Source organism: Brachyhypopomus gauderio, unplaced genomic scaffold (assembly GCF_052324685.1).
Source record: "Brachyhypopomus gauderio isolate BG-103 unplaced genomic scaffold, BGAUD_0.2 sc840, whole genome shotgun sequence".
Taxonomy (NCBI): Eukaryota; Metazoa; Chordata; class Actinopteri; order Gymnotiformes; family Hypopomidae; genus Brachyhypopomus; species Brachyhypopomus gauderio.
The window spans coordinates 1-25,033 of NW_027507660.1; the positions used below are offsets into that span (position 1 = coordinate 1).

At 43.1% G+C, this 25,033-nt stretch overlaps 4 protein-coding genes across 6 annotated transcripts; 2 read left to right on the top strand and 2 right to left on the bottom strand.

The window, feature by feature from the left end:
• Positions 1–864: 864 nt before the first annotated feature.
• On the bottom strand, positions 865–8,199 carry LOC143508221 (cGMP-dependent protein kinase egl-4-like). 2 transcript variants are annotated; one of them, XM_076996716.1, is made up of 6 exons: positions 8,003–8,199; positions 7,378–7,569; positions 6,846–6,957; positions 6,217–6,383; positions 5,184–5,297; positions 865–1,380 (listed from the first exon to the last, which is right to left on the bottom strand). In XM_076996716.1, exons 2-6 carry the CDS (start codon positions 7,562–7,564, stop codon positions 1,004–1,006), a joined length of 957 nt encoding a protein of 318 aa, XP_076852831.1. In that variant the 5' UTR covers positions 7,565–7,569; positions 8,003–8,199; the 3' UTR covers positions 865–1,003. The 2 variants fall into 2 exon arrangements, with proteins under 2 accessions (XP_076852831.1, XP_076852830.1); XM_076996715.1 differs by lacking the exon at positions 8,003–8,199 and adding an exon at positions 7,695–7,719.
• A 1,843-nt stretch (positions 8,200–10,042) lies between these two features.
• On the top strand, positions 10,043–13,588 carry LOC143508220 (beta-2-microglobulin-like). Its single transcript, XM_076996714.1, has 4 exons — positions 10,043–10,243; positions 12,057–12,329; positions 12,440–12,468; positions 12,671–13,588. The coding sequence occupies exons 1-3, from the start codon at positions 10,180–10,182 to the stop codon at positions 12,451–12,453; spliced, it is 351 nt and encodes a 116-aa protein (XP_076852829.1). The 5' UTR covers positions 10,043–10,179; the 3' UTR covers positions 12,454–12,468; positions 12,671–13,588.
• A 3,774-nt stretch (positions 13,589–17,362) lies between these two features.
• LOC143508219 (ubiquitin-like protein 4A) lies at positions 17,363–20,495 on the top strand. 2 transcript variants are annotated; one of them, XM_076996712.1, is made up of 5 exons: positions 17,363–17,553; positions 17,779–17,884; positions 17,980–18,176; positions 18,322–18,439; positions 19,952–20,495. In XM_076996712.1, exons 1-4 carry the CDS (start codon positions 17,506–17,508, stop codon positions 18,427–18,429), a joined length of 459 nt encoding a protein of 152 aa, XP_076852827.1. In that variant the 5' UTR covers positions 17,363–17,505; the 3' UTR covers positions 18,430–18,439; positions 19,952–20,495. The 2 variants fall into 2 exon arrangements, with proteins under 2 accessions (XP_076852827.1, XP_076852826.1); XM_076996711.1 differs by having other exon boundaries at positions 17,365–17,553; positions 19,873–20,495.
• Positions 20,496–20,630: 135 nt separating this feature from the next.
• On the bottom strand, positions 20,631–24,558 carry LOC143508218 (ras-related protein rab7-like). Its single transcript, XM_076996710.1, has 5 exons — positions 24,421–24,558; positions 23,531–23,657; positions 22,188–22,406; positions 21,897–22,025; positions 20,631–21,716 (listed from the first exon to the last, which is right to left on the bottom strand). Exons 1-5 carry the CDS (start codon positions 24,471–24,473, stop codon positions 21,627–21,629), a joined length of 618 nt encoding a protein of 205 aa, XP_076852825.1. The 5' UTR covers positions 24,474–24,558; the 3' UTR covers positions 20,631–21,626.
• Between the last annotated feature and the right edge of the window lie 475 nt (positions 24,559–25,033).

Below are 25,033 nucleotides of genomic sequence, written 5' to 3' on the forward strand. Positions count from 1 at the left end.
TGAGGGAGAGGAAGGGAGAGAGAGAGGGAGAGAGAAGGTGCACTCAGCTGTATCCAAGGAGCGCACAGATCTGCTCCTCCTCTTCCTCTACACTCTCCTCCACTCCTCCTCCTCTCCTCTACACTCGCCGTCATTCGCAGGCTTTTCAAACAGCTGTGCGGAGACTAAACAAAGAGATCTCCCACGGCAACCGCTCACACACCACAGCTCCTCCAGCTCTCCATGACGATGAACACACTTTCAAATTAAATGGTGAAAGCTTAAACCTGAGGCCAAGAGACTGCCATTTGTCAAACCGCTCCCACACATCTTCCTCTGTGAGGGGCTCTACAGGCTCTACAGGCCGCCTGGTTGCTTCATTATCTTCAGGGGAATTTCACAAATTTCTCTCGGGTGAACTTACCTCGAAACCTCTTCGAATCCTGTTCATTACCCTTTACAACCGAGGATAAATATTTTTGTATTATTGTCTTTTCTACAAACCAATGGGACGCCCTTTCCTTTGTGTAAGAAGGACTCTCCTCTGGTCCTGCGTTATTAATGAAGCTGTTCTCGGTAGATTTTCTTCATGGATCATCTCCCTGTTCCAGCGGAGGTTTATCGCCTGCCGTTGAACGGCCTCTTACTGGGCTCCTACACCTGGAATAAACTTCAGGAGACCTTGAAACTAGATGCTGGAACACTGAATATGTAATTACGAACTTGGTGTCTGTAATTGACTATGTTAAATCGTTATTTTTTGCTTATTCATTTGTTCTAGTTTAATTTTAGTTTTATGGGCTCTGAGGGAAGTGAGGTCACGATGAGCTTCTCTTCCGACAGATTTTGGGAAGAGATCTGGTGCGGTCCATTTAGAAGCACAATAAAGCGGATCAGGACCCGAGAATAAAGACGTTAAAGTGCTATTTAAAAAGTAACCCAAAAACGCGGCCGTCCTTCTCGCCACTGGAGGTCATGGAGGCACCAGGGTGAGTGATGCTCCAGCCCACGCTGCTCAAGTGTCTCAGATACTTCCAGGCGTGAAAGCACAGCAGAGGTCCACATGGCGTGTGAAGATCTTCATGAATCCTGAACTCTCCACCAGCCATGAAAAGGGTAGAAGAACCACGGACCATAATGTAATCCCGCATCTACAAACGTACGTAATGGGCTGGGACATTGACTGGACCGAGTAAATGAAGGTTGTCTGCCCTGTTTGAGTGAGAGGAAGCTCTCTGCCGTACTCCCGATAACTCGATGCCCTCCGCCTTTTGTTGGGGTAAAATGAAAGGTTGCATGCCACGTCTGGGACGCCGTGTTTGTCTCGGGAAAGCTGGAATGAAAATGAAGTTCTGCCGGCCACGAGGAAGTAGCTGGCCTGCTTCTGCCACGGTCCCATTTCTGTCAAGGAGGAAGAGGAGCAGCTGAGAATAGAGCCGCCTGATACCCCCCCCCCCCTCCCCTTCGCCTCCTTCCTGAGCGCTTCTTGAATTAATAATGATGCTGGATGAATTGAGTCTGCTACAGGCCTTGCCCAACAGGCTCTCTCCCCTCCTCCTCTCCTCTCCTCCTCTCCTCTCCTGCTGTCATTTCTACTCTCCTCTCCTCTCTCTATTCTCCTCTTGTGTCTTCTCTCCTCGTCAATCTCTCCCCTCTCCTCCCCTTGCGTCCCTCTGGATTCTCTCTCTGGATGTGTCTCGGTGGTCAGCTTACATGTACTTATCTGTAATTACACAATTTAATAAAGCCAGTAGACCTCTATTGCAGCAGAGAGACCGTCATTTTCTGTGCCGGAGGGCTGACATATTAAAATCGTACTTTTAATGCTATTCATAAAATAAATATCGTTACCCGTTTACCTTTTCAAAGCCTTTGACTGGCAGGAAACTCTCCAACCAACCCGAAAAAACAACCACCACACCTCCATCTACTTCTGCGCTGTTCTGTTCAAACCACACTAACTTTAATCTTGGTAAATTTGAAAGACTATCCGAGCAGTTACCCTTGTTCACTGAAACCTGCACATACTGACAACACATTTCTCTGTTTGGAGGTCACTAATGCCACACCCCATGTGTTGTGCCAACACATTTCTTCATTCTGAGAGCGTTTCTGAACATAAATTAACAGTGAGGGTTGAAACTGTCAGTGTCAAAAACTTGACTAAAAACTGCTACACTACATGTTTCTCATGTCACTGCTACATCAGTAGAGGAGACACTAGAGAGGAACATCACATCTTCACTGCCATTCAGTTTCACCAGCAGCCTCACATAAAAAGTGTCATATCAGCGCCATGTTGCTCTACCATACCAAAATAAACCTAAAATCGCTGAGTTGCAAAGTCTGTTGCTACAACATGCTGTGATTTACCTCACAAAGTCTGTTGCTACAACATGCTGTGATTTACCTCACAAAGTCTGTTGCTACAACATGCTGTGATTTACCTCACAGTCTGTTGCTACAACATGCTGTGATTTACCTCACAGTCTGTTGCTACAACATGCTGTGATTTACCTCACAGTCTGTTGCTATAACATGCTGTGATTTACCTCACAAAGTCTGTTGCTACAACATGCTGTGATTTACCTCACAGTCTGTTGCTACAACATGCTGTGAATTACCTCACAAGGTCTGTTGCTATAACATGCTGTGAATTACCTCACAAGGTCTGTTGCTATAACATGCTGTGAATTACCTCACAAGGTCTGTTGCTATAACATGCTGTGAATTACCTCACAAGGTCTGTTGCTATAACATGCTGTGATTTACCTCACAAAGTCTGTTGCGATAACATGCTGTGATTTACCTCACAAGGTCTGTTGCGATAACATTCTGTGATTTACCTCACAAGGTCTGTTGCTATAACATGCTGTGATTTACCTCACAAGGTCTGTTGCTATAACATGCTGTGATTTACCTCACAAAGTCTGTTGCTATAACATGCTGTGATTTACCTCACAAAGTCTATTGCGATAACATGCTGTGATTTACCTCACAAGGTCTGTTGCTATAACATGCTGTCATTCACCTCACAGTGTGACGACACATCTGTCACCAAAAATATGTGTCACTTGACAAAGCGGTTTTGTCAACTTGACATCAAAGTTGACAAAAGGAGCTTCTATGACATTTCAAACCTGTTGGAATAAGCATTTCAAAATGTTTATGTACGTTTGTGTCAGTTGTTGTGAATGACATGTGGGAGACCCTAACCCTTATGGTCAGTCTGTTCACCTATACCTCTGAAAGTCCCAGCACAAGAGAGACAGAGACAGAGAAGTGCACCAGCTCGGGACCAGCGAAGGGATTTGGAGGAAACACAATGGGAATCACCACGAGGACATACGGAGCAAAAATTCAAAGGGGGAATTGGGAGAAGAGAAGGACCACAAGAGAAAAGTGAGAGACAATCAAAGTAGATTCTCCCTGACTAACGCAATACAGGCACAGGGATGTACAGACACACAGGAAGAGAGAAATCCAACATAATAAACGGATCAAACAGAGTAAAGCGATGGCAGAGGAGTCCCTGCTCAATCTGTGCTCACGGTGTGGAGACCATTACCCGCTCCCTGGGGCTCACCGTCTCATTCCGAGCTTCTCACTCTGTCTCTCTCGAGCTCTTGTCAAGAGAAACAATGCTTGAGGAGGCCAAGGTAGTGGCCGTATGTCATCTGAGAAGGGCAGAGGGTATCAGTTCAAAGAAGAGAGGTATCAGGGAGGAGATCTGGGTTATTGGGGGGGGGGGGGGGGGCTCCATCTGCCGGGTGAAGGGTTCTAATTCATTTCTGTGTTTCCTTTTACAAGATGATGTAATAACGAGATAAGAAGCTTTTGACTGGTGCACTCCACAGACAAAAGGGGCGCCTGTAACTCGCTTAAAACATCTACATTGCAGTCTGCTATTGGGCAAAACCACACCGCTTAAAACATCTACACTGCAGTCTGTTATTGGACAAAATCAAATTGCTTAAAACATCTACACTGCAGTCTGTTATTGGACAAAACCACATCGCTTAAAACATCTACACTGCAGCCTGTTATTGGACAAAACCACACCTCTTGTTTCTGCCCCCTACTCCAGGTCACTGGCCATGCAGGATGTCACCTTTAATTTGATGATATTTACATCTCTGTAGGGTCAACCAAATGGGAAATGCATTATTGTTCCCTCAGTACAGATACAAATACCCTCGAATTGAAGCTGACAATCCAAACCTTAGTCATTGTTTCATTCAAATTTTTTGTGCAGGAGTACAGTCACAATATGTTACTGTCCAACCACAGACTGAATCACAGACTGTCCAACCACAGACAACTGAACATGTTAGGTGACCCTGAGCTTTCACAAGGTGAAACCCAGAACCGGGCGGCAGGCATCACGACAGCAGGTCTCGACTCCAACCTGGAAACAGCCTGGAAGTGTCCATCAGCGCCAGAACCATCAGAACCATGTGTGCATGCACATTTCTGCAGGCTCTCTGCTTTAAAGGGGACGGTGCAGACGAGGCGGTTACTGGCGTGTAAGTATGGTCTGATTATCTGACTACGTTGAGCACTCAGGAGGTTGCTAGCGTGCAAGTATGATCTGATTACCTGACTACGTTGAGCACTCAGGAGGTTGCTGGCGTGTAAGTATGGTCTGATTATCTGACTACGTTGAGCACTCAGGAGGTTGCTAGCGTGCAAGTATGGTCTGATTATCTGACTATGTTGAGCACTCAGGAGGTTGCTGGCGTGCAAGTATGGTCCGATAATCTGACTACGTTGAGCACTCAGAAACTTACTGGCGTGTAAGTATGGTCTGATTATCTGACTACGTTGAGCACTCAGGAGGTTACTGGCGTGTAAGTATGGTCTGATTATCTGACTACGTTGAGTACTCTGACTACGTTGAGGTTGGCGTGACGTGGATACAGCTGGAGGGGTGTGTGTGTGTGGCTCTCTGATTGGGGACGACGTGGGAGCTTGTGGAGCCTTTCAGGGAACTTTGATTAGAAATTCCATTGATCTCTTCGTGCCACATCGGATCAACGCTGACGAGAAGACCCTGCCTCTCAACGCTCCGCAAGTGTGTGTGTGTGTGTGTGTGTGTGTGTGTGTAAAAACAGATGATTGTAGAGAACAGGCTATGTGTTGCTGCATTCTTCAATATAATAGTGAATGTGTGTGCGCGCGTGTGTGTGTGCGCGCGCGCGTACCTTTGACAGTAAAAGTGCAGGTGTATTTATACAGGAGGGCCAGTTCTCCAAACAGCATTCCCACTTCAATTGTGTGTACCTTCTGGCCACTCCTGAATACCTCAAGTTTTCCCTCTGTAAATAGACACACACACACACACACACACACACACACACACACACACACACACACACACACACACACACACACACATTAAAGATGTGCCCTCAGTCTCAGGTTGCCTGGGGCGACAGGTGCCGAGTGACAGATTAGCTCAGCTGTCACAAATTACAGCTAGAGAAGCAGTCATCTCCAAAGGCGGAACCACAGCAGCCGAACCACAGCAGCCGAACCACAGCAGCCGAACCACAGCAGCCGAACCACAGCAGCCGGTCTCGTCACGGCACTCAACCAGCGGCATTCACAGCGTTGATGAGCACTTCGATGACAGCTAACATATCTGTGCTTCTAACACTCTCCAGTACGTTACTTCTCTATTCACACGTTCAGCCATCTTTGCTTGAGCCAGAGCATATCACACAGGTTTCTTCTCTGTGTAAGCCATTTCCCCATCTCTCTCTCTGTCTGTCTGTCTGTCTCTCTCTCTCTCTCCGTCTCTCTCTCTCAGGAAGTAATGCTTTCTCCGTGAGAATAAATGAGAGAAGGACTGAATCTCAGAGAAAGAGGGAGAGAGAGAACAAATGAGAAGATTGAAACTCGAGAGCGAGGGATAAAAAGTGGTAGCCAGAGAGAAAGCAACGCTAGTTTTGACAGGAAGTTGCGCGTCTATTAAAGATCACAGGTATGCGGGGGTTGATTTGAACAAGCCGCACTAGCAGAACATCCCAGTGCCTGCACACGGGCTACGAAGACCTTCTTCTGACCACTGGATCATGTGGTTCAGCTGAGGTAACTCATTATGTTCAAATGCTAACACGCTAACAGTCGAACATTGAAAGTGTGGGACCGAATTACAGCATAAACTGGAGAGGTAAGGAGGCCCCTGGGGTTCTGAAGCTTTGGGTCTCGCTCTTGTGTTGTCCAGTGTCTTACCTTCCAGGACAAAAGCCTGGGACATCTCCTTGCCCTCCTGGGTGAGCCGAGCGCCCTGGCTGACCACGGACAGGTGGGCGGAGTCAAGCAGCACCTGCAGCACCTCCGGTCCCATGTTAATCAGACACTCGCTCCCCGCTAGTGCAGCCTCGAGCACTCGCCGAGACCTTGGAGATGGAGCGGGGGAGGGAGAGAGAGGGGGAGGGGGAGAGAGAGGGGGAGGGGGAGGGGGAGAGAGACAGAGATTGAGGAAAGGGAGGAGAGGGAGTATCGGTGTTTTTTTACATCATCTCCCATAACTTCATATCAGCTCGCCTTGGGACAAGTATCAAAGCAGAGAGGGAAAATCTCAGCTCAGCGTCCGGCACCATTATGGACTTTAGCCGTCCGCATGGGCGAGAGGGAGGGAGGTCTGGAGTATCACGGCCGCCCAACACACAGTGGCCCAAGGCTGTGGCTGGACTTCACGGATAATGGCAGAGAGAGATGAAGGGAGACGATGGCCAGAAGCTGGAGGTGGTAGAACTCCACACACACACACACACACACTCCACACACACACACTCCACACACACACACACACACTCCACACACACACACACACACTCCACACACACACACACACTCACTCTGTGCTCATGCCCTGGCTGGCTGGAGGACTCTGCTGTGTGGGCTCTATGCTGGCGTGGGTACTCTGCACCGACTGTCTCTTCACCCTCAGAGGCGGAGCGCGGGGCTGCCCTGGAGCACAGAGAACAGCACAGGTAACACAGAGGTACCGACACACGGTACAGCATGTGAATTACTGTAGCCTATGCTGCACTAAAGACAACATATCAAATTTGTAGATAATATGCTGTAAATAATATTGTTCTTCAATAGCAACATTAAAGGCAATTTTTTACCTCATTTTTCTCTCTGTGTGTGTGTGTGTGTGTGTGTGTGTGTGTGTGTGTGTGTGAGTGTGTGTGTGTGTGTGTGTGTGTGTGTGTGTGTGTGTGTGTGTGTGTGTGTGTGTGACTAAACCTATTATTAAGTCACGGGCCTTTTGACATCCTTTGTAAATCATTTGGCACGAGTCAGCCTAATAAAATAAATAGGCCCTACTGGACTGTTAATTAACTACACTATAACCGCTACGGTAAAACGTGAGTTATCTACCCATGGGAGAAAACAAAGCAGAGGCGCTGAGGGTTAATCGGAGCCGGTCCAGCTCTTCCTGCAGACGGCGGATCAGATCGTCTTTGGCGTCGAGCTCCAGCTCAAGTTCGTCGATCAGCGCGTCCCTCTGGCGCAACTCCTCGATCTTCAGCTGGAGAGCGAACTGGAGGTCTCTGAGCGTGCCCATGATAGCTGCGTGGACGAGAAGAACCCGAGAACATGTGCCAAACGCAGCAAAAGCAATGTATTCACATATATAGAAAACTCTCTGTGGTGGGTGTGCGTGTGAGAGATAGGGGGTGGAGCTCAGTAATTACTTTTCATATATCCAGGTGACGAAAATTAGAGGTTCTTAGTGCAGGACATGGTGGAAAACATTGAGATTTAAAGAGATTAAAAATCGTAGTCAGCTTTTCAGCTTTGTATATTTGTATTTTTTAGAATATAATATTTTTTGTTATAGAATCATTCTATAACATTTCACCTCTATTTCTCACACAAAATCATATCGAAGATTACCTACCGTCCTTTAGAATAATAACCATGTCTGAATATCAACGGCAATAATAATATCGATCGCTGAGTTTATGAAGACACGGACATGGGGGATAAAACGAACTCTTACCTATAGTGAACCCAGGTGTTGCACGACGGTGCCCGACGTTCCCTCGTGTAACGCAGAAAACCGACACGAGAAAATCCAGAAGCGTTAGAATTTGAAAGCTTTATTAATAAATAACATTGCGTCTTGTGTGTAAAAGAAATGAGAAACGCGTGCGGTCACCAGACGGTTGGTTCGCGAGCTCCGGTGAGAAGAGTGTGAATGGAGATTTAGTATATAAGCACACACACACACACACACACACACAGAGAGAGTAACTGCAGTGTCGTTCGCTTATCACACTATAGAAAACGAGTTCTATAATTGATTTAAATAACATTCACAGCCAACATAAACTAATATATAGTAAGTATATGCTGAACAATATTCTGCATGATCTCGATTCCTATGGCTACTGTACACCGACATGCACCTTTGTAGCGTGCTGTCTATAGCGGACATTAGGTATGGTTCCTCTGAGGATCAGCCAGAGAGAGGTTGCGCTAGAGACATACAGGGTTATAGTATTACTTTTGTTACTAATTGTACGTCATAGTACACCAGCAATGTGATCATTTTCCCTTCAAACCTAACATTTAGAATACATTGATATTCCGGGTTAGTCTCTTAACTTCACAGGTTTCTCTCTTTGTTTAACATTATTTTAAGCTTTTAACTATGCAAAATAAATGTAAGTTTTGACGAAGGGAAAAGGAGTTCGACTTGAAAAGATGGCGACATCTAGTGTTAATTTTAAAAATAGCATATTCTGACCTACATTATTAAGATAAGATAGCCTTTTATTATCCCACATGCGGAAATTGTGGTGTTACAGGAGCTTAGAGAACATACAAAATAAGAGGTAGAAAAATTACTTCGCAAAGTTACTTGAGCATATATTAAGGGTAAAGAAAAATATGTAAAAAATATGAAAAAATATAAAACAGTCTTTATATGGTAATATTGCAGTTCTTTAGAATATTGCACAAAGTTCCGTCAAATTATACTGAGTTATGAAAAAGAAAAATGTATACATAATTTACAATGATTGTTTATGTTTTGTTTTGGGGCAGTGCTTGTTGTATAGCCTGACAGCAGAAGGAAGAAACGAGCTACGATGTCTTTCCTTTGAACAACGTGGACGGAGAAGTCTGTTGCTGAAAGAGCTGCCAAGTGCGGCCACGGTTTCATGCAGTGGGTGATCTCTGTTCTCCCTTAGAGATGACAGCTTGGTCATCATCTTCTCTCTGCTTCCTGTGTCCTGTGTGCAGCCCAGAACGAAACTCGCCTTTCTGATGATTTTGTCCAGTTTTATCCTATCTGTTGCAGTAATACTACTGCCCCAGCAGACAACGCATAGAAAATTGTAGATGCTACCACAGACTCATAAAAATAGTTCAGAAGAGACCCCTGTATTCCAAAGGAACTAAGCCTTCTTAACAGATAGAGTCTACTCTGGCCTTTCTTGTACAGGGCCTGTGTATTGTCCGACCAGTCCAGTTTGTTATTGAGGTGGACACCCAGGTATCTGTAGGAATTAACAGTCTCTATGTTCCGCCCCTGGATGCTCAGCTGTTTGGTGGGTGTGCCTTAGACCTTCGAAAGTGCACCAGCAGCTCTTTTGTTTTGCTGGTGTTGATTACAAGGTGGTTTTGTCCACACCAGTCACCAGTTTTGTCCACACCAGTATTAAATCATAGTTTAGTAATTTTTCCTTGTTACTCTAATTGAGGTTGATTAGGAAGCTGGTGATTTGTACATTCACTTCTTTTTAAATTGTGTGTGTGTGTGTGTGTGTCTGTCTGTGCCTGTGCGTGCGTGTTTGCGAAATCAAGATATAATTTAGAAATAAGAAGAAATAATGTGATTAATCGCAAAATAGCTATTTAACCTCTCCACTGAATATCAAATTTTCAGATTTAATTGTCGGGTCATGTATCCTGAGTCTTTTATAAACTAATTCCATGCGAGCAAAACCGCCAGACGCGATGTTCGCGCAGCAACAAGCCGCCGGCGTTTCCTATTGGCTATAAAATACAGTAGGGCGGAGTATATGAGTGTGTGTACGGTACTTTCGCTTTATTTCCGTCCCCGTGTTTGAGGACAGCAGGACGGTTCTGGGAAACCTCCGACGTCTATCACAAAAGCGGTTTTACTGTGTTTATTTCTCGGTACCGGTCGTACAGCACTGCGGGAGGATAATGCGCACGTTACTGGGTTTGGTCGTGCTCGCCGTCCTGAGCGCAGTTTCCCTGGCCAAACAGTGTAAGTACGCCAGGCCTGTGGCGCAGTGTCTGCCCGGTCCTCCCTTTAATTTGGTGTGATTATCTTATATTATACATGTTCTTCTCTAATAATTTACAGTTTCTTCTGATTGGTTAGATTATCGTCTTGTTTTCGACATTTTTTATATATATATTTTTTTCTCGTTACTTATCTCGTTCTTATCGCAGATAAATTGGTAATGAAAGCCACATGAAAACGTTGTATAACTAACGTAGAGCCACGAAATGTAATCGTTTTGTAAATGCGTATTACTATTTATTACTTAGTTTTTGGTTTGTTTATTATTTTTACAGGCGACGTTGCTGGTAATCCCCTACCGTTTTTACTTTCACTTTAAGCGTTGCGGACAGGGTCGTCTAGCTCTACCATGTTTGAAGTCTATGCACAAAGAACAGACCTACGTTTTAGACAGATTTCTTACTTTATATGGGACAAATGTAATTTTGTTTTCAGATCCACAGTATTTGGAAAATACAAATAATATAATCGTATAAATAACTAAAACTATATAGAAAAAGCATGGTTTTGCTTTAATGTAAAGACTAAAGAAATAATGTAGTTTAGTAGGTTGTTTAATTTTTATTTAATAAGATAAACATTATTTAACCTAACTTTTTACTTAAGGTTATGAGACGTCTCTAGATTCCAGTTTTATATCTCCTCACCTCCATACTGGACTTATCAGAGATAAACGATAATAAACATGTAGTCGGGCAACGGGTCAGAGCAGAGCTAGTGCTGGCGTTACAGAAATGTCAATAAACTATCATTTGTAAATAAACTGATATTGTAATTAAACTAGTGCTGTCAATATTAACGTGCTAATTGTAATGATTAATTTGAAATATTTAACGCGTTCAAAAATATATATCGCAATTAACGCAGCTGGGCGTTTACTTCCCGTGGAAGGTTGTTCACTTTCAGGCCATCATTCAATAGAAGAGAGCTGCTTTATCCCCTGATAATGTGAAGAATCTGGTCTGACTCAGTAACTAGCTGAATATAAAGGAGAACTAAGCTGAGTTGTTACTGTATAGAGAAAAACATATAAGAATTTCTTGTTCTTAATATTTTGCACAGTTGATATTGATTTTGTCTGAAATTCAACTAGCACAGTTCACAAGAGATAATCTAAAAGTTGAAAAAAGATTAAATTAAACAAACATATCTGAATATGAATATAATTACATTGTGTTGATCTTATATTGATTGTATTTTACATTGAAATATCTATTACTAAAAGCATCAGTCTTATGAAGGAAAAATGTGATTAATCGTGTTTAAGCACAGCAAATTGTGCAATTAGTTAATGTTTTTAATAGATCGACAGCTAGATTAAACTGATGCATGAAAACAAACATAAAAAACATCTTGTTTAACCATTTAGATCATTAACAAACAAAGCTTCTCAGTGATCTGAACCAATCTCATGATCTTACTTTTGTTGACCTCTTGATGTTTTCAGCTAACTGCTTAGAGCTGTGCAAACTGGACTGAGACAAACTCTTATATTTGGCAAAAATAACAAAAATCACTTCCATCCTTCTGTCAGACAGGCAGGACTCTATATAACCAGTGTAGGCATCTCACATGTTCTCCAAAGAACTTAACACAAGCAGTAACCCATCAAAGAAGAGTTCTAAACATTTATTTTAACATGTGACAAAAATAATGAAGGAATGCTGCCAAAACCATATTTTTTGGTTTTCTCCAACAAAGTAAGTTGTTTGCAAAAAACCTGTGTTCCGTTTTGCTCTTCATTTAACATGTATTTAAATGTGTCCATCACTAGCCTCCCCCAAAGTCCAGGTCTACAGCCGAAACCCTGGAGAGTTTGGCAAAGACAACGTACTGATCTGCCATGTGAGCGGCTTCCATCCGCCAGATATCAACATTGACCTCTTGAAGAACGGGCAGGTCATTAAAGAGTACAAGCAGACAGACCTGGCGTTCGAGCAGGGCTGGCAGTTCCACCTGACCAAGAGTGCAAAATTCAAGCCCAGTCAGGGGGACACGTACACCTGCAAAGTGCGTCACATGACGGAGGAGAAGGTCTACACCTGGGGTGAGAGTCTGAGTGATGGTGTCTGGGCTACCTGCACGTTACCTGTTCTTACCTGGGAAATTATGATGTCATAAATCTGAAGGTGATTTTGTTTTTTGCTTTCTTTCTAGAACCCGACATGTAAACTACTATGCACAGGGTAAGTACTGGTGTAATATATACAAAGGCAAATTTGCATTACTTTATACTCTTGATAGAATTAACATAATCTTTCATAGTTCACAGGTCGACTTATATATAAGAAAAAAAGTTTATTTACAACTTTTAAGTAACAATGTTTTTCAAAGATGTTTCTAAAATGTTTTAAATGTCTTTTATTTATTATTTTTTCTATTCAACAGGATCAGTTGATATGGTTGGACACCATAAAGTTTATTGGAAGATTGAATCTTATCTGCTTGGATCTTTGAAGATCAGCTCTTTTGTCAATGCATTCACATTGCTCTGTAACTTTGTAAAATCGAACACACTTTTTTATAAGCATCTTTATGAGAGACACGTGTTTTTCGATATTTGATCAATTCTGAAACTGGGGTGTTGACATGACTAACACAAGTAGCCTCCTCCAGCCAGACCCGTACCCAGAGGGTACGGGAACGGTTAGGCATAACAAATTCAAATTAATCTACAACAAAACAAGAAACCAACAACCAGACAGGATAACTCGGATAACAAAAGACAGATAATATAATAAATACAAGAACTAGAAACACAGGAAGCACTTACAGACCAGGACTACTATTAACCAGGGGATCACTAACACATTGACTTACAAAGGGGGACCGAAACACTGGGAGTATAAGTACCAAACAAATCAAATCTAAATCAGAAACAGCTGAGAGCAAAGCAAGGGGGTAATCACAGATCTAACAAGAAGGTGAGGAACAACAGAAGACATGGACAGGACTGACAGAAGGAGTGGCTCCATTCATGACATTATTACTCTGATAATTGCAATTAACTTAACTGTCGTGTCTGTAGCTAGTAGATGTTGTTGCACAAAAGCCATTACTTTGTTTTTCTGGTCTACCACTGTTTATAGAGATTTAGAACATTATTGATTGCTTACTTTTTATTTTTTTATATTGAGAAATGAATCAATATTTCAAATCAAGGTTTAAAAATTGGTCATTGGGACAACATGTAAAAAAAATCAACCGGTGTTAAAAAGAGCTCCATATGTCATCATTCATTATCATCACCATCATCATTCATCACTTATCATTGGTTTTCATTTAATAAAAACAATGTTTCCCCAACTAATGGTTCTTTATGCAATTATTTTAAATGTCTTCTGCTTAATCAGGAGACATTTAATTCAGCTTAAATAAAGTTCACTTGACCCAAAAGGCTTTATGATCTGATGGATACAGACGATTAGGATGGAAGTAGGCGGTAAAGCAACGTTAATGGTGGGCATGAGAAGAATGAGCAAAGGTTATAAAGCAGTTATTATTAATGGTTATTTCAAGCATCTAATGCAAACCCAAACCTGAAGGCACTTTTGGTTTAGCTAATTTTAAGTTATTGGGCAGCAAATCTCAACATGTCATGGCAAAGAAAGCCCAAATACTTGTGAGACATGTGAGAACTGCATTTCCTCCTGCTATAATTTAAATATTGTATTTATACTGCAGAAAGAAACCTGTATAAACTCCATTAGAGATCTGTACACATACAGGATAGATGTCTCATTTAATGAATGCCAGGAAAGGAGTAAACTTGGTGTCACATTTTTTTCAGCTATTTTCAAATGAAATTCAAGACCTTGTAAGGTCACACCTGCTCAGCTTTGACATCATGTGTGCACTGCATACTCTTAATAGGCACGTAGCCTACTACTGGGTCACAGATTTCAACACAGGCTATCAAATGCAAATGGGAAGATGAATTCGGAATGGAAATAGAAAAGTATATGTGGGAATTAATTGTGTGACTGACGGATGTGCCCAATACATATCTGAAACAACATCTGGACACATCTCTCGTAAGCAGTAGGACACACATATCTCTCATGAGTAGTAAGACAGACGTATATCTTGTAAGCAGTAGGACACACATATGTCTCCCGTGAGCAGTAAGGCACGCATGTATCTCTCATGGCAAATATAGGCAAATATATTTGGCAAATATAAGGCAAATATATCTCTCGTGAGCAGTAGGACTTTTCCTAGGCCGGTTGGCCTATAGCTCAAAGGATAATAAAAAAGGTCAAATAATCTTACTGGTAGGTTTAGCAGATTCACTGTTTTTTATATAAAAGACATATTTGAACGCACACCAGTGTCGAAAATTCCTACCTAGGCTTACTGCGCATGCGCAAGTCACTATTACGTCATGATTTTGGTGGCTTAATGATGTTTTATAATGAAATTTAGGCTGTCGAAATTTCCTACCTATAGTGTTAGTGAACTTAACGCTGGTTTATAATGACACACAGGCTAAAAACATGTTCATACAAAGATGTAAACAATCTTTGCATTAATATTAATTACAATACATGTAATACGCAAATACGCAAAATAAAACTTTTATTTTAAAGATTATAATAACTTTTAAACGCTGATTTGCGCAACATTATGACGTTTCCATAAGGTAAACAAACTCTACAGATATACGTCTACAAATACGCGATGCCCTCCGACACGATAGGAAATATCGATAAGGTAGGAAAATTCGACAGAACACCTTATATTCGCGCAAAGCAGAGTTGATGAGTCCAGGGGGGTGTTCCAAGAAGCGGGTTAAGCGAGAAAACCCGGGTAAGTTAACTCAGAGTTCGCGGAAACTCGAGATTTTCCGTTCCAGAAACCGAGCTTAGAGAGAACCGGAGTCAGTTACTATAGCAACTTATGCTCTGAAGCTAACCTGCTCGCTGGCAGGTTAACTTGGACCTGAACCAGAGTTACAAACACGTCATCATGACGTGTCCTTTCCTCGAAGATCATGTGGATATTGAAACTCAGTTTATTCGCTGAGTTCTTCGTCGGGAACGCCTTATAAAACCCCGAATAGACATAGGCCTACTATCATTTTCGGATTATTTTTTTAATGTACGTTATCGTTTTCAGCACAATCCATTATTTACATCAATAACTTTATTATTATAATAACATTTCAACTATTACACATCGCGGATCAGCCCTAAATTCTCTCCAGATTGTTATATATCGGTCTTCGTTTTTTGCTAGTGGAAGTTTTCTTTATAGTGTAGGAGATGCGGAATCTGTCAGCAAAGCTACTGTATGTCGGTCTGTCCGAAAACTATGTCCGGCATCAAAATGACTAGTGCCCGGTTTTGTGGTGTTTCCTGGGCTTAAGCCAGTTATGGACATCAAAGAGGAATTCCACAGCATCATTGGTTTGTCTTTAATTCACACGGACAATAAAGAAATTAAGCAAAGGAGAGGCAATATATAACGAACTTCATTCCATTTACATTTTAATGTAAATTCCATTTACATTTTACAATCCTAGAGTGATTGGCTGTATTGATGGAACCTACATATGCTACCTATTCCAGCACCATTAGAACATGAATATTCATCCATAGCATTAATGTACAGTACAGGTACTAACCTTTATAATCCTTAATGAATAATGTACTTATCTTTAATGGTAACAAAAATAACGTAGCTATTGTAACTGACCGTTCTTCCTATCAAGATCATATGTGATGCTTCCCACCTCATCACAAATGTTGAAGCCAGATGGCCAGGATCCATGTATGATTCCACACTGTACAACAAATCTGAACAGAGTAGGCCTGCGGTAGTTTTGCTAGTTGTTCACATACAGTGTAATAGTTAAATCATTGCAAACCCTAGATGTGATTATAGGACATGACGGCCTCCTTCATGGAGACAGAGGGTATCCCTGCCGGTCCTATAGGCCTACCTTATGACTCCCTATTCAGATCCTGCACCTGGACCACAGTCCCGCTACAATCAGGCCCACAGCAAAACCAGGGCAAGAATTTAAATGACCCTAGGAATCCTCGAGGCCAGGTTCCAGTGCCTGAAGGGGCTCAGAGTAACCCCTGATAGGGCGTGCCACATAATAATGGCATATGTGGTATTACACAACATTGCAACCATCCAGGAAGAGCGACAGCCTACCATCTCTGACATGCCCACAGACGAGGAACCTTACATGCATGTGGGTGACAACAGAGATGGTGGAGTTGTCAGAGACTCCATCTGCAATCACTGCTTTCCACATTAAATCATGCACCACCACCACCCACCCCACCACCCACCCCACCATCCACCCTGTAACCTTTTAATATACATTACAGTCAAATTCACTGTTATGTTTCATTATTTCATTTTTCCTGTAAATAAATATAAGATATAGTTATGTACAGCCATACCACTTTGTACAATATTCTTATACTTCATTTTTATCTGATGCCATGTGTGTTTCACACCACTCAGATTAGACCTGGAATTAGTAAGTGTTCAATTAAAAAATATTTAAAAACTCAATACAGTATTATAAAGGTGGAGAAAATAATATAATCGCACCCTTCTGCTAAATATAAAAATATCATTTTCACTCACGCATTAACTCTGTTGGCAATTTTTTGACATGCTGACTGCCTTTCTCTAGCAGCTACCGCAGTATTACATTTACGTTTAATAATATCTAAATATTCTGCATACGCAGTCATTAATACTTCAAGCAACAGTGGTGTGAAATACGATGTTCGGCTGATTTTCGCGTTTAAGTCCATGATAAATCCTATTAATCTGCGTTCCATTAAGAATGCCTTTCATAGTTACGCGTGAACGCGCTTCTGTCTGGGTCAACCCAGAACCTACTCAGAGTTGAGCGACCCTGATTACTTTAATTCCGATCCGCCGTTTTGGAACCGAAAACTCTGAGTATATCAGATCGGGGTAAGACAACTCCGAGTTCAGGGTTAAGTTTAGAGTTTGTTAAACCCGCTTCTTGGAATACCCCCCCAGATATTTTATTTGTTTATTTCGTCAACGGGAACGTGGGCGCGACACTTAAGGCTGTTACGGTGGTTCGTTGCGTTCCTTCGACGTCATTTCCGTGCGAATCCACGACGTCACATCCGTGGGAAACATCGGGAGCTAATGTTGAAGAATCCTGTTTGATGATTTCTTTTGTCGTGCCGTCGTTTTTGTTTTAAAAAACAAATGTCAGTATGATCCTCACCGTGAAGCCGCTTCAGGGGAAAGAATGTAACGTACAGGTGAGACGAACCGCCTCGCTTAATCCGCGAGGGAAGAGGTAGCGTTATAACGGCGGCTTCTCCGCCGTTGTCGTTAGCTTAGCTAACTAGTTAGCTTCACGTATCCTTCACGCGACGGACGTTCACGCGACGTTTTTGCGCGTGAGATTCCGTCGTTCTGAGGCGAACGAACGCCAGAAATGTCGGATAATGTGTTTGGGGGGGTCACGGCTCTCGTCGTTACAGGTTACCGAGAACGAGAAGGTGTCGACGGTGAAGGAACTGGTGTTCGAGCGCCTGAACATCCCGCCGGACCAGCAGCGGCTGCTGTACAAAGGGAAAGCCCTGGCAGGTAGGAGCGGGTGGGGTTCTTCTCGCGGCCGTGTGGGGGCGACACACGCCCGGCACCACCGTTGTCCTTCATGGCTTCTCCTGTCTTGCTTTCAGACGAGTACAGGTTGAGTGACTACTCCATCGGCCCCGAGGCCAAGCTCAACCTGGTGGTGCGGCCCGCGGGGGAGCGCGGCGGCGCCTCGGGCGCGGAGGGCGGCGGGGGCAGCGAGGTGTGGCGGCTGCTGTCCGGTGTCCTGGCCAAACACTTCAGTCCTGCAGATGCTGCCAAAGTTCAGGAGCAGATAGTGAAGGTGATCTTTTAAAATAGCTATTCAACTTCTTGTGCTATGGTATGGAAAAAAAACTCTAGCAAGAAATGTATTGAACTTGCACTCAGGAGTGATGACTCGTCAAAGGTTCATCTGATATGCCTTTTTGTCCACCCCTCCCTTTCAGGATTATGAGCGCTCTCTTAGACAGCTCAGTCTAGACGACATCGAACGGCTGGCTATACGTCTGTTGCACCCCGAGACTGAGGGAATGGATACCTCGTACATGGACTAGACAAGCTACAGTGAGGAAAATGCGTATTGGAACACCTTGTGACCTTGCAAGTTCTCCCATGTAGAAATCATGGAGGGCAATCTTGGGTGCATGTCCACTGTGAGAAACATAATCTAAAAAAATCTCATCTGTATGATTTTTAAAAAATAATTTACTGCTGCAAATAAGTATTTAAACATCTGCCAATCAGCAAAAAATGTTGGCCCTCAAAGACCTGTTAGTCCGCCTCTGAAAAAAGTACACCTCCACTACATTTATTATTGTAAATTAGAAGCACGTTTGAGGTTGTTAGCTGCATAAAGACACCTGTCCATCCCACACAATCAGTAAGACTCCAACTACAAACATGAACTAACAAGACCAAAGAGCTGTCCAAAGACAGAATTGTAGACCTCCTCAAGGCTGGAAAGGGCTACAGGGCAATTGCCAAGCAACTTGGTGAAAAAAGATCCACTGTTGGAGCAATTATTAGAAAATGGAAGAAGCTAAACATGACTGTCTGTTCCCTCGTACTGGAGCTCAGGTGAGGAATCAACCCAGAACCATTTAGATGATCCAGAGGAGACATGGCAGAAAGTTCTGTGGTCAGATGAGACCAAAATAGAACTTTTTGGTCTTAATTCCACTCATCGTGTTTGGAGGACAAAGAATAAGTACCATCCCAAAACCACAATCCCTACTGTGGAGCATGGGGGGGGGTAGAAGTATCATGTTTTGGGGGTGTTTTTCTGCACATGGGACGGGCCAACTGCACTGTATTAAGGAGAGGATGACCGGGGCCATGTATTGTGAGATTTTGGGGAACGACCTCCCTCCCTAGTTAGAACACTGAAGATGGGTCGTGGCTGGGTCTTTCAACATGACAATGACCCAAAGCACACAGCCAGGATAACCAAGGAGTGACTCCATAAGAAGCATATCAAAGTTCTGGAGTGGCCTAGCCGGTCTCCAGACCTAAACCCTATAGAAAATCTTTGGATGGAGCTCAAACTCTGTGTTTCTCAGTGACAGCCCAGAAACCTGGCTGGAGAAGATCTGTGTGGAGGAATGGTCCAAAATCCCTACTGCAGTGTGTGCACACCTGGTGAAAAACTACAGGAAATGTTTGACCTCTGTAATTGCAAACAAAGGCCATTAACATTGATTTTTCAGTTCAAATACTTATTTGCAGCAGTAACACAAATAAATTATTAAAAATCATACATTGATTTTCCAGATATTTTTTTAGATGTCTCTCAGTGGACAAGGCAGCACTCTTTAACATATGAGAAGCAGCAATGGCGACTGCTTATTTGGTTTGAAAATGCAATTTGTCAACGCCTCAGAGCAGAACTGGAAATCACCTGTTTAATTTAGTTAGCACTTGTGGCTGACGTAGGATAGAGGCTCAACTCAGGATTCCTAACCAGTCTACTGACTGCTTTCTTCGTCCTTTGTTTTTAGGAAGTGTAACGACGGTAATTATGTACACAGTATGACACCCAGCTCCATTTTCAACTTCACTTCTGCTTGTCTTTCCGAGTCTGGAGCCCCGAGCCGCCACACGGACCTGCAGTACTTTGGCTTTGGTCGCTAACATTCCTCGAAGTAAGGACGCTCACCAGCATGGGACAGTACTACACCTTCACTTAATCAGCGTTCAAGGCACTGGAATGGAGGTTCATGCTCAAGGCTTTTCAACAAAACCTTTGGGCACTGGAGTAAGTGTTCTTGGAACAGTAGTAACCAAGTCTAATAAATGCAGCTCGTATTGGTGGCTACGCTTTTACAGACGGGTTAAGTGACTGCAAATTGAACTCGAATTAGACCACAGTGTGAGGCTTGGTTACTTTTTGTGACATACTAATATTTAAAGGATCAAGGAATCATGTAAGCTCAGATTTTGGCAGATCTGGTGTGTGTGTGTGTGTGTGTGTCTGTGTGCGCACATGTTTAACTCAAGTGGATTATTTATGACAGTCGGAGAAGCTGTGCTGGTCACCACTGACCACGGAACATGTGTGCTTGGCCATATGTGGGTGAATTGCTGACTTTGTAAATATTAAAAGTAAAATAAATTCACTGGCTTTATTGTTCTTACTGGTTTTTAATTGTGATGTTTAGCAATATGGGGGGGGAAGAGTCTCAAACTCTGGCCATAAATGCGTCTTCAGCTCTGTCTAGTCAATTTGCATGATACCTAAAAAGGTTCAATGGTCTGGTTGGCCAAGGACATGTATTTATTTTTTTTACTTGCATTAAAACATTGCTTAACCAATTTATTTCTTCCTCAATTATAAAAATGTAGTTCTCAGACTTAAGGTATGTGGGTGTGTATACATTAATCAGTACAGTATGTAAATGTACAAAAAGAAAACATGAAAAGACACACTAGAAGTGAAGACACTTGGTTCCATGAAACACCTGTGCTTTGGATATTTCTGAGTACACGATTCAGTTGTGTTTCACTTTTATGCCTACTTCCTACGCTAGTTGTACAAGTTGATACATACCAAATGCTGAGTGCACGTATGTGATCATGAACTTTAAAAGGCTCAAGAGATAAATGGTGCAAATGGCTATATATGATTGTGGCAATACCATTCCCACCACGATCCAGCAATCCCAAAACAATCCTGATTAAAGTACTTGACAAAAACAAACATTCAAGTTAAGACTATATATGTCCTTGACTGAATACCATAGATGGTTGCTCATTTATATGGATGACATGCAGATATAGATGGATTTGACACCTTTTATCAGTGGTGCACTTTACAGAAGAGAATGCACGGTCAGCATTTGATGTGCGTAACAGAATTAAGGGATGACTGCTAAGTACAACGCAGAACGAAAAGAACAAATTTGGCAGACAATCATTTTCTAAGGGGGAAAAAAAATACAATAAAGTTGCACGAACAAAGTGGGCGTGGTGACAGTCTTCGATAGTGACACTGGGAGCTGTAGCTTTAAAAGTAATGCTATGTTGGAGGAAACCGGTCACACTATCCCCCCCGTTTCCTCTAACAGTTTGCCACATGTTCGTCAGACAGAGGGGGAACACCGTCACTTGGCTTTTCAAACTCCGGAGGTCTCGCAGATGACGGCACATGGAGCAGGGTTTGGGGGGGGTGGAGCTGGGTTGTGATGGTTCGGCCTCTGCTGATCATCCCTCTCTCCTTCCTTCCGCCCCTCAGTGTTGGTTCTCTCTCTCTCCTTTAGCAGCTGCAGCCTTCACTGGAGGAGGTGGGTCTGTCGTCCCTTAGCTTGATCTGGTCAGGAAAATCGTAGGGCTCCCCCTCAGACTCCTGGAAGGGACAGTACAAAATTTTAAAATGGTGAATATATTGGCAAATGTCCAGGTGACCTAAATCGAGCTGTGGCACACAACGAGAGCATGTCTTCATGGAGTTCTTGGTAATCTTATTTGTATTGCCTTCAAACACGGTCTCACGTGTATTCATGGGATTGATCACACATCTCTGTACCTGTTTGAGTGCATTTCTAGCAATTGTCTGGAAAGCCTGGTCCACATTGATGGCTTCTTTGGCACTGGTCTCAAAATAAGGGATGTTGTTCTTGCTCTGACACCACGCCTGGGCTCGTTTCGTTGTGACCTGTACAAAGCAGCGAGTTTTAGTCAACAAACATGGCCGATTCCATTGGCGCCATGGTAAACACCATGCTACGTTAATCGAAACTGCGAGTACGTTTGCGACACTGTCAAGATAACATTTTGGAAGTTTGACATGACACAAGAAATGAAGATGCCCTCTAACCTGTCTGTTCTCCAAGTCGATCTTGTTTCCGAGTACCACAAAGGGAAAGTTTTCAGGGTCACGAGGGCTGGCCTGGATCAGGAACTCATCCCTCCAGCTGTCCAGAGTCTTGAACGTGTTGGGGGCCGTGACGTCGTACACCAGTACGCAGCAGTCGGCCCCTCTATAGAACGCCACGCCCAGAGACTGGAAACGCTCCTGTCCGGCTGTATCCCAAATCTATCAGCAGTAATAATGCACAAAATTATCCATCCAGCAAAGGGGAAAAAAAACAATAAGATCTGCTCTTCCTGAAATACATCTGTGAAAAGCATAGTCACAAGTTCTTTAAGAGGTACTGACACTTTCTCAGATCGCGCCTGCCTTCTGGCGAATCATTCAGCTGTATGTAACAAGGATAAACATTCCTTGGCACCTGTGCTTTATGTATAATAATAATAAAAAAAAGAAACCCGTTCTGACAAACTCAAGTGCTTTCTGGGAAATTACCAGGAAGGTAGCCACATATCACGAGCTCAAAGAATGAGTGAGATCACAACAAACAGGGTTTGGTGAAGCGTGCTGAGCACTAATGAGGTGCCTAACAGGCTGTCAGAATCCAGCAAGCGGTTGATTAAGGGCCCTTACACGTACACATCTTGTTTTGAAGATGACTGCATTTCTAGTTGTCGAAACCAATAACCAATGCATTTTTATTGGGTTTAAAAATACACCAATCAAGACAGCAGTGCTCATCACCATGTTGTGTGGCTTCTAATTTTAATCTTAATGAACAAAACACCATCAAAATGGTTTGCCTTCTAGCATCAGTAAAGGAATGAGGCAGAAACCCTATTTGGGCGTTTCCAAAACAAAAGCGCTAAGGAAGTGACATCATAGTCACATCAATGGCCTTTGCAGGTGCGTTACTCACTAGTCTGAGACATCAGACTGACGCAACGCTGCTGCCGAATTTTAGGGTGATGAGGAGGTCTGGGGCTCTTATTCTGGCAGGATGCAGTTTCGACCTAAAGAGACTTTTAATCTATAATTTTATACTGGCAAACAAAGCTGCAGGACACTACGAGACACTTAAGTGCTCTTCTGGATTCAGGATTCTGCAGACATTTTATTTCACCATTTAATGTTCTAGAGATTTCATAAAAATCACTTTTTTGTGTGTTTATTAGAAATTGGCAAATTACTACAACTGCGTCGAACTAGCCGAGAGTTTTAATATGCTTCTGGCAGCGTTGCTAACAACAAACGTGTCCTGTTTCCTAAACTAAAGCTTCCTGGAGTACAGAGATCTCCACAGTTCTAGTTTCACATCAGCTTGGTCATATGTACAGAGCAAGACAAACCTGCATAGTAACAAGCCTGTCATCCACCATAACCTCCTTGGTCAGGAAGTCTGCACCAATCGTGGCCTTATACTGGTTGCTGAACTTATTGTTAACATACTGGTTCATTAGAGAAGTCTTCCCCACCCTGTAGGAAAAGTGAACATAGAATCAAATTCACGGCGGGACATTTTTTCACAGAATCTACACTGCAGAAAACTCAATTCTATGAAAAACAGAACTACTATACCATTGTACATTTTATTCAACATTATATACTTTAAAGTGAGCCTGAGCAAAACATGAATGACAATGAATTTGCTGACGGAGCAGTTATTTCATCAACAATACGGCTTGAGCATCAATACCAGCCAGCTGTGTGCGCAGGGCTAACGGAAGGAGACCAGGAGCCCAGCTGCTGCGACTTCTTTTACATAGAGCACAGCATCACATTACATTGAAGCTGTTATAACACAGCTCAGTTAACTCGACGCCGAGACACTCAGAACCCCCAGACGGTATCAGTTAGTTCCAGAGTACCCTCAACATCCAGCGTCCCGTAGCTGTGCCAAAAGATTTAAAGATTAGCCGTCTGATTTCTCTTTCCAGTGATTTTGATCAGAGTGATAAGGAGCCAGTTACACTTGCCATTATAGGACATATTGAAAATATTATTTTAGCTTAGTGGCACAGTAGAGAATTCAACCTCACCTAAAGGCCAAGGCCACGAATGGCAGATATGTGAAACTAGGTGGAAGTTTCCAGTACGTGAGTGGCTGTAAAAGAAATCCTACCACTGATGCACAGGATACAAAGATCAAATCAACACGAAAGTGAACGTCAGAGAGCTCAGGTTATGGTCTTTGGAGCTGTAAAACCCCCGTTTTCCTGGTGCGAGTGTCGGTCCTCACCCGGAGTCTCCCAGTATGATCACCTTCAGCAGCACCTTCTTGCGGGAGGTCATGACGTCCAGAGCAGAGCTGGAGAGACACGTAACCACACGTTATGACACCACGTTACGGACCTCGTCTGTTTCACACACCAACTTTTAACACAAGTGGGGTCCTTTCGTCACGAATGTCAACCATTTCAAACAGCCTGAACGTTGTGAAACACACACCACAGGTCAATAAACACGTATACCACCGGCACGGCCGTAAACGCCGCGTTCAATACCGGGGAAACAGTGACACACGCAGCGGTCCCGAAAACGGTGACCTCCCCGCGTTTAAAAAACACGAATGCTTTTAAAATAGTTGGTGGTTTATTGTTATTTTTGTCTCTAACACTAAAACACGAAACGTGGAGTTATATCCGAGCAACTCGACACTGTTTTGGTTCACAAGTTGTTTGGCAAGGGCAGATAAGGCGGCTCAGCTCGGGCCAATTTCGCCATTTCGACATTAAAACCGGGACGGTTCGGCCGAATAACCAACGCCGTCTTCTCTCGCCACGACGGAGACGAGGCAAAGCTCGGTTCGGTGAAGCCTGAGGGACTTTAAATGGGTTTAAAACACACACACA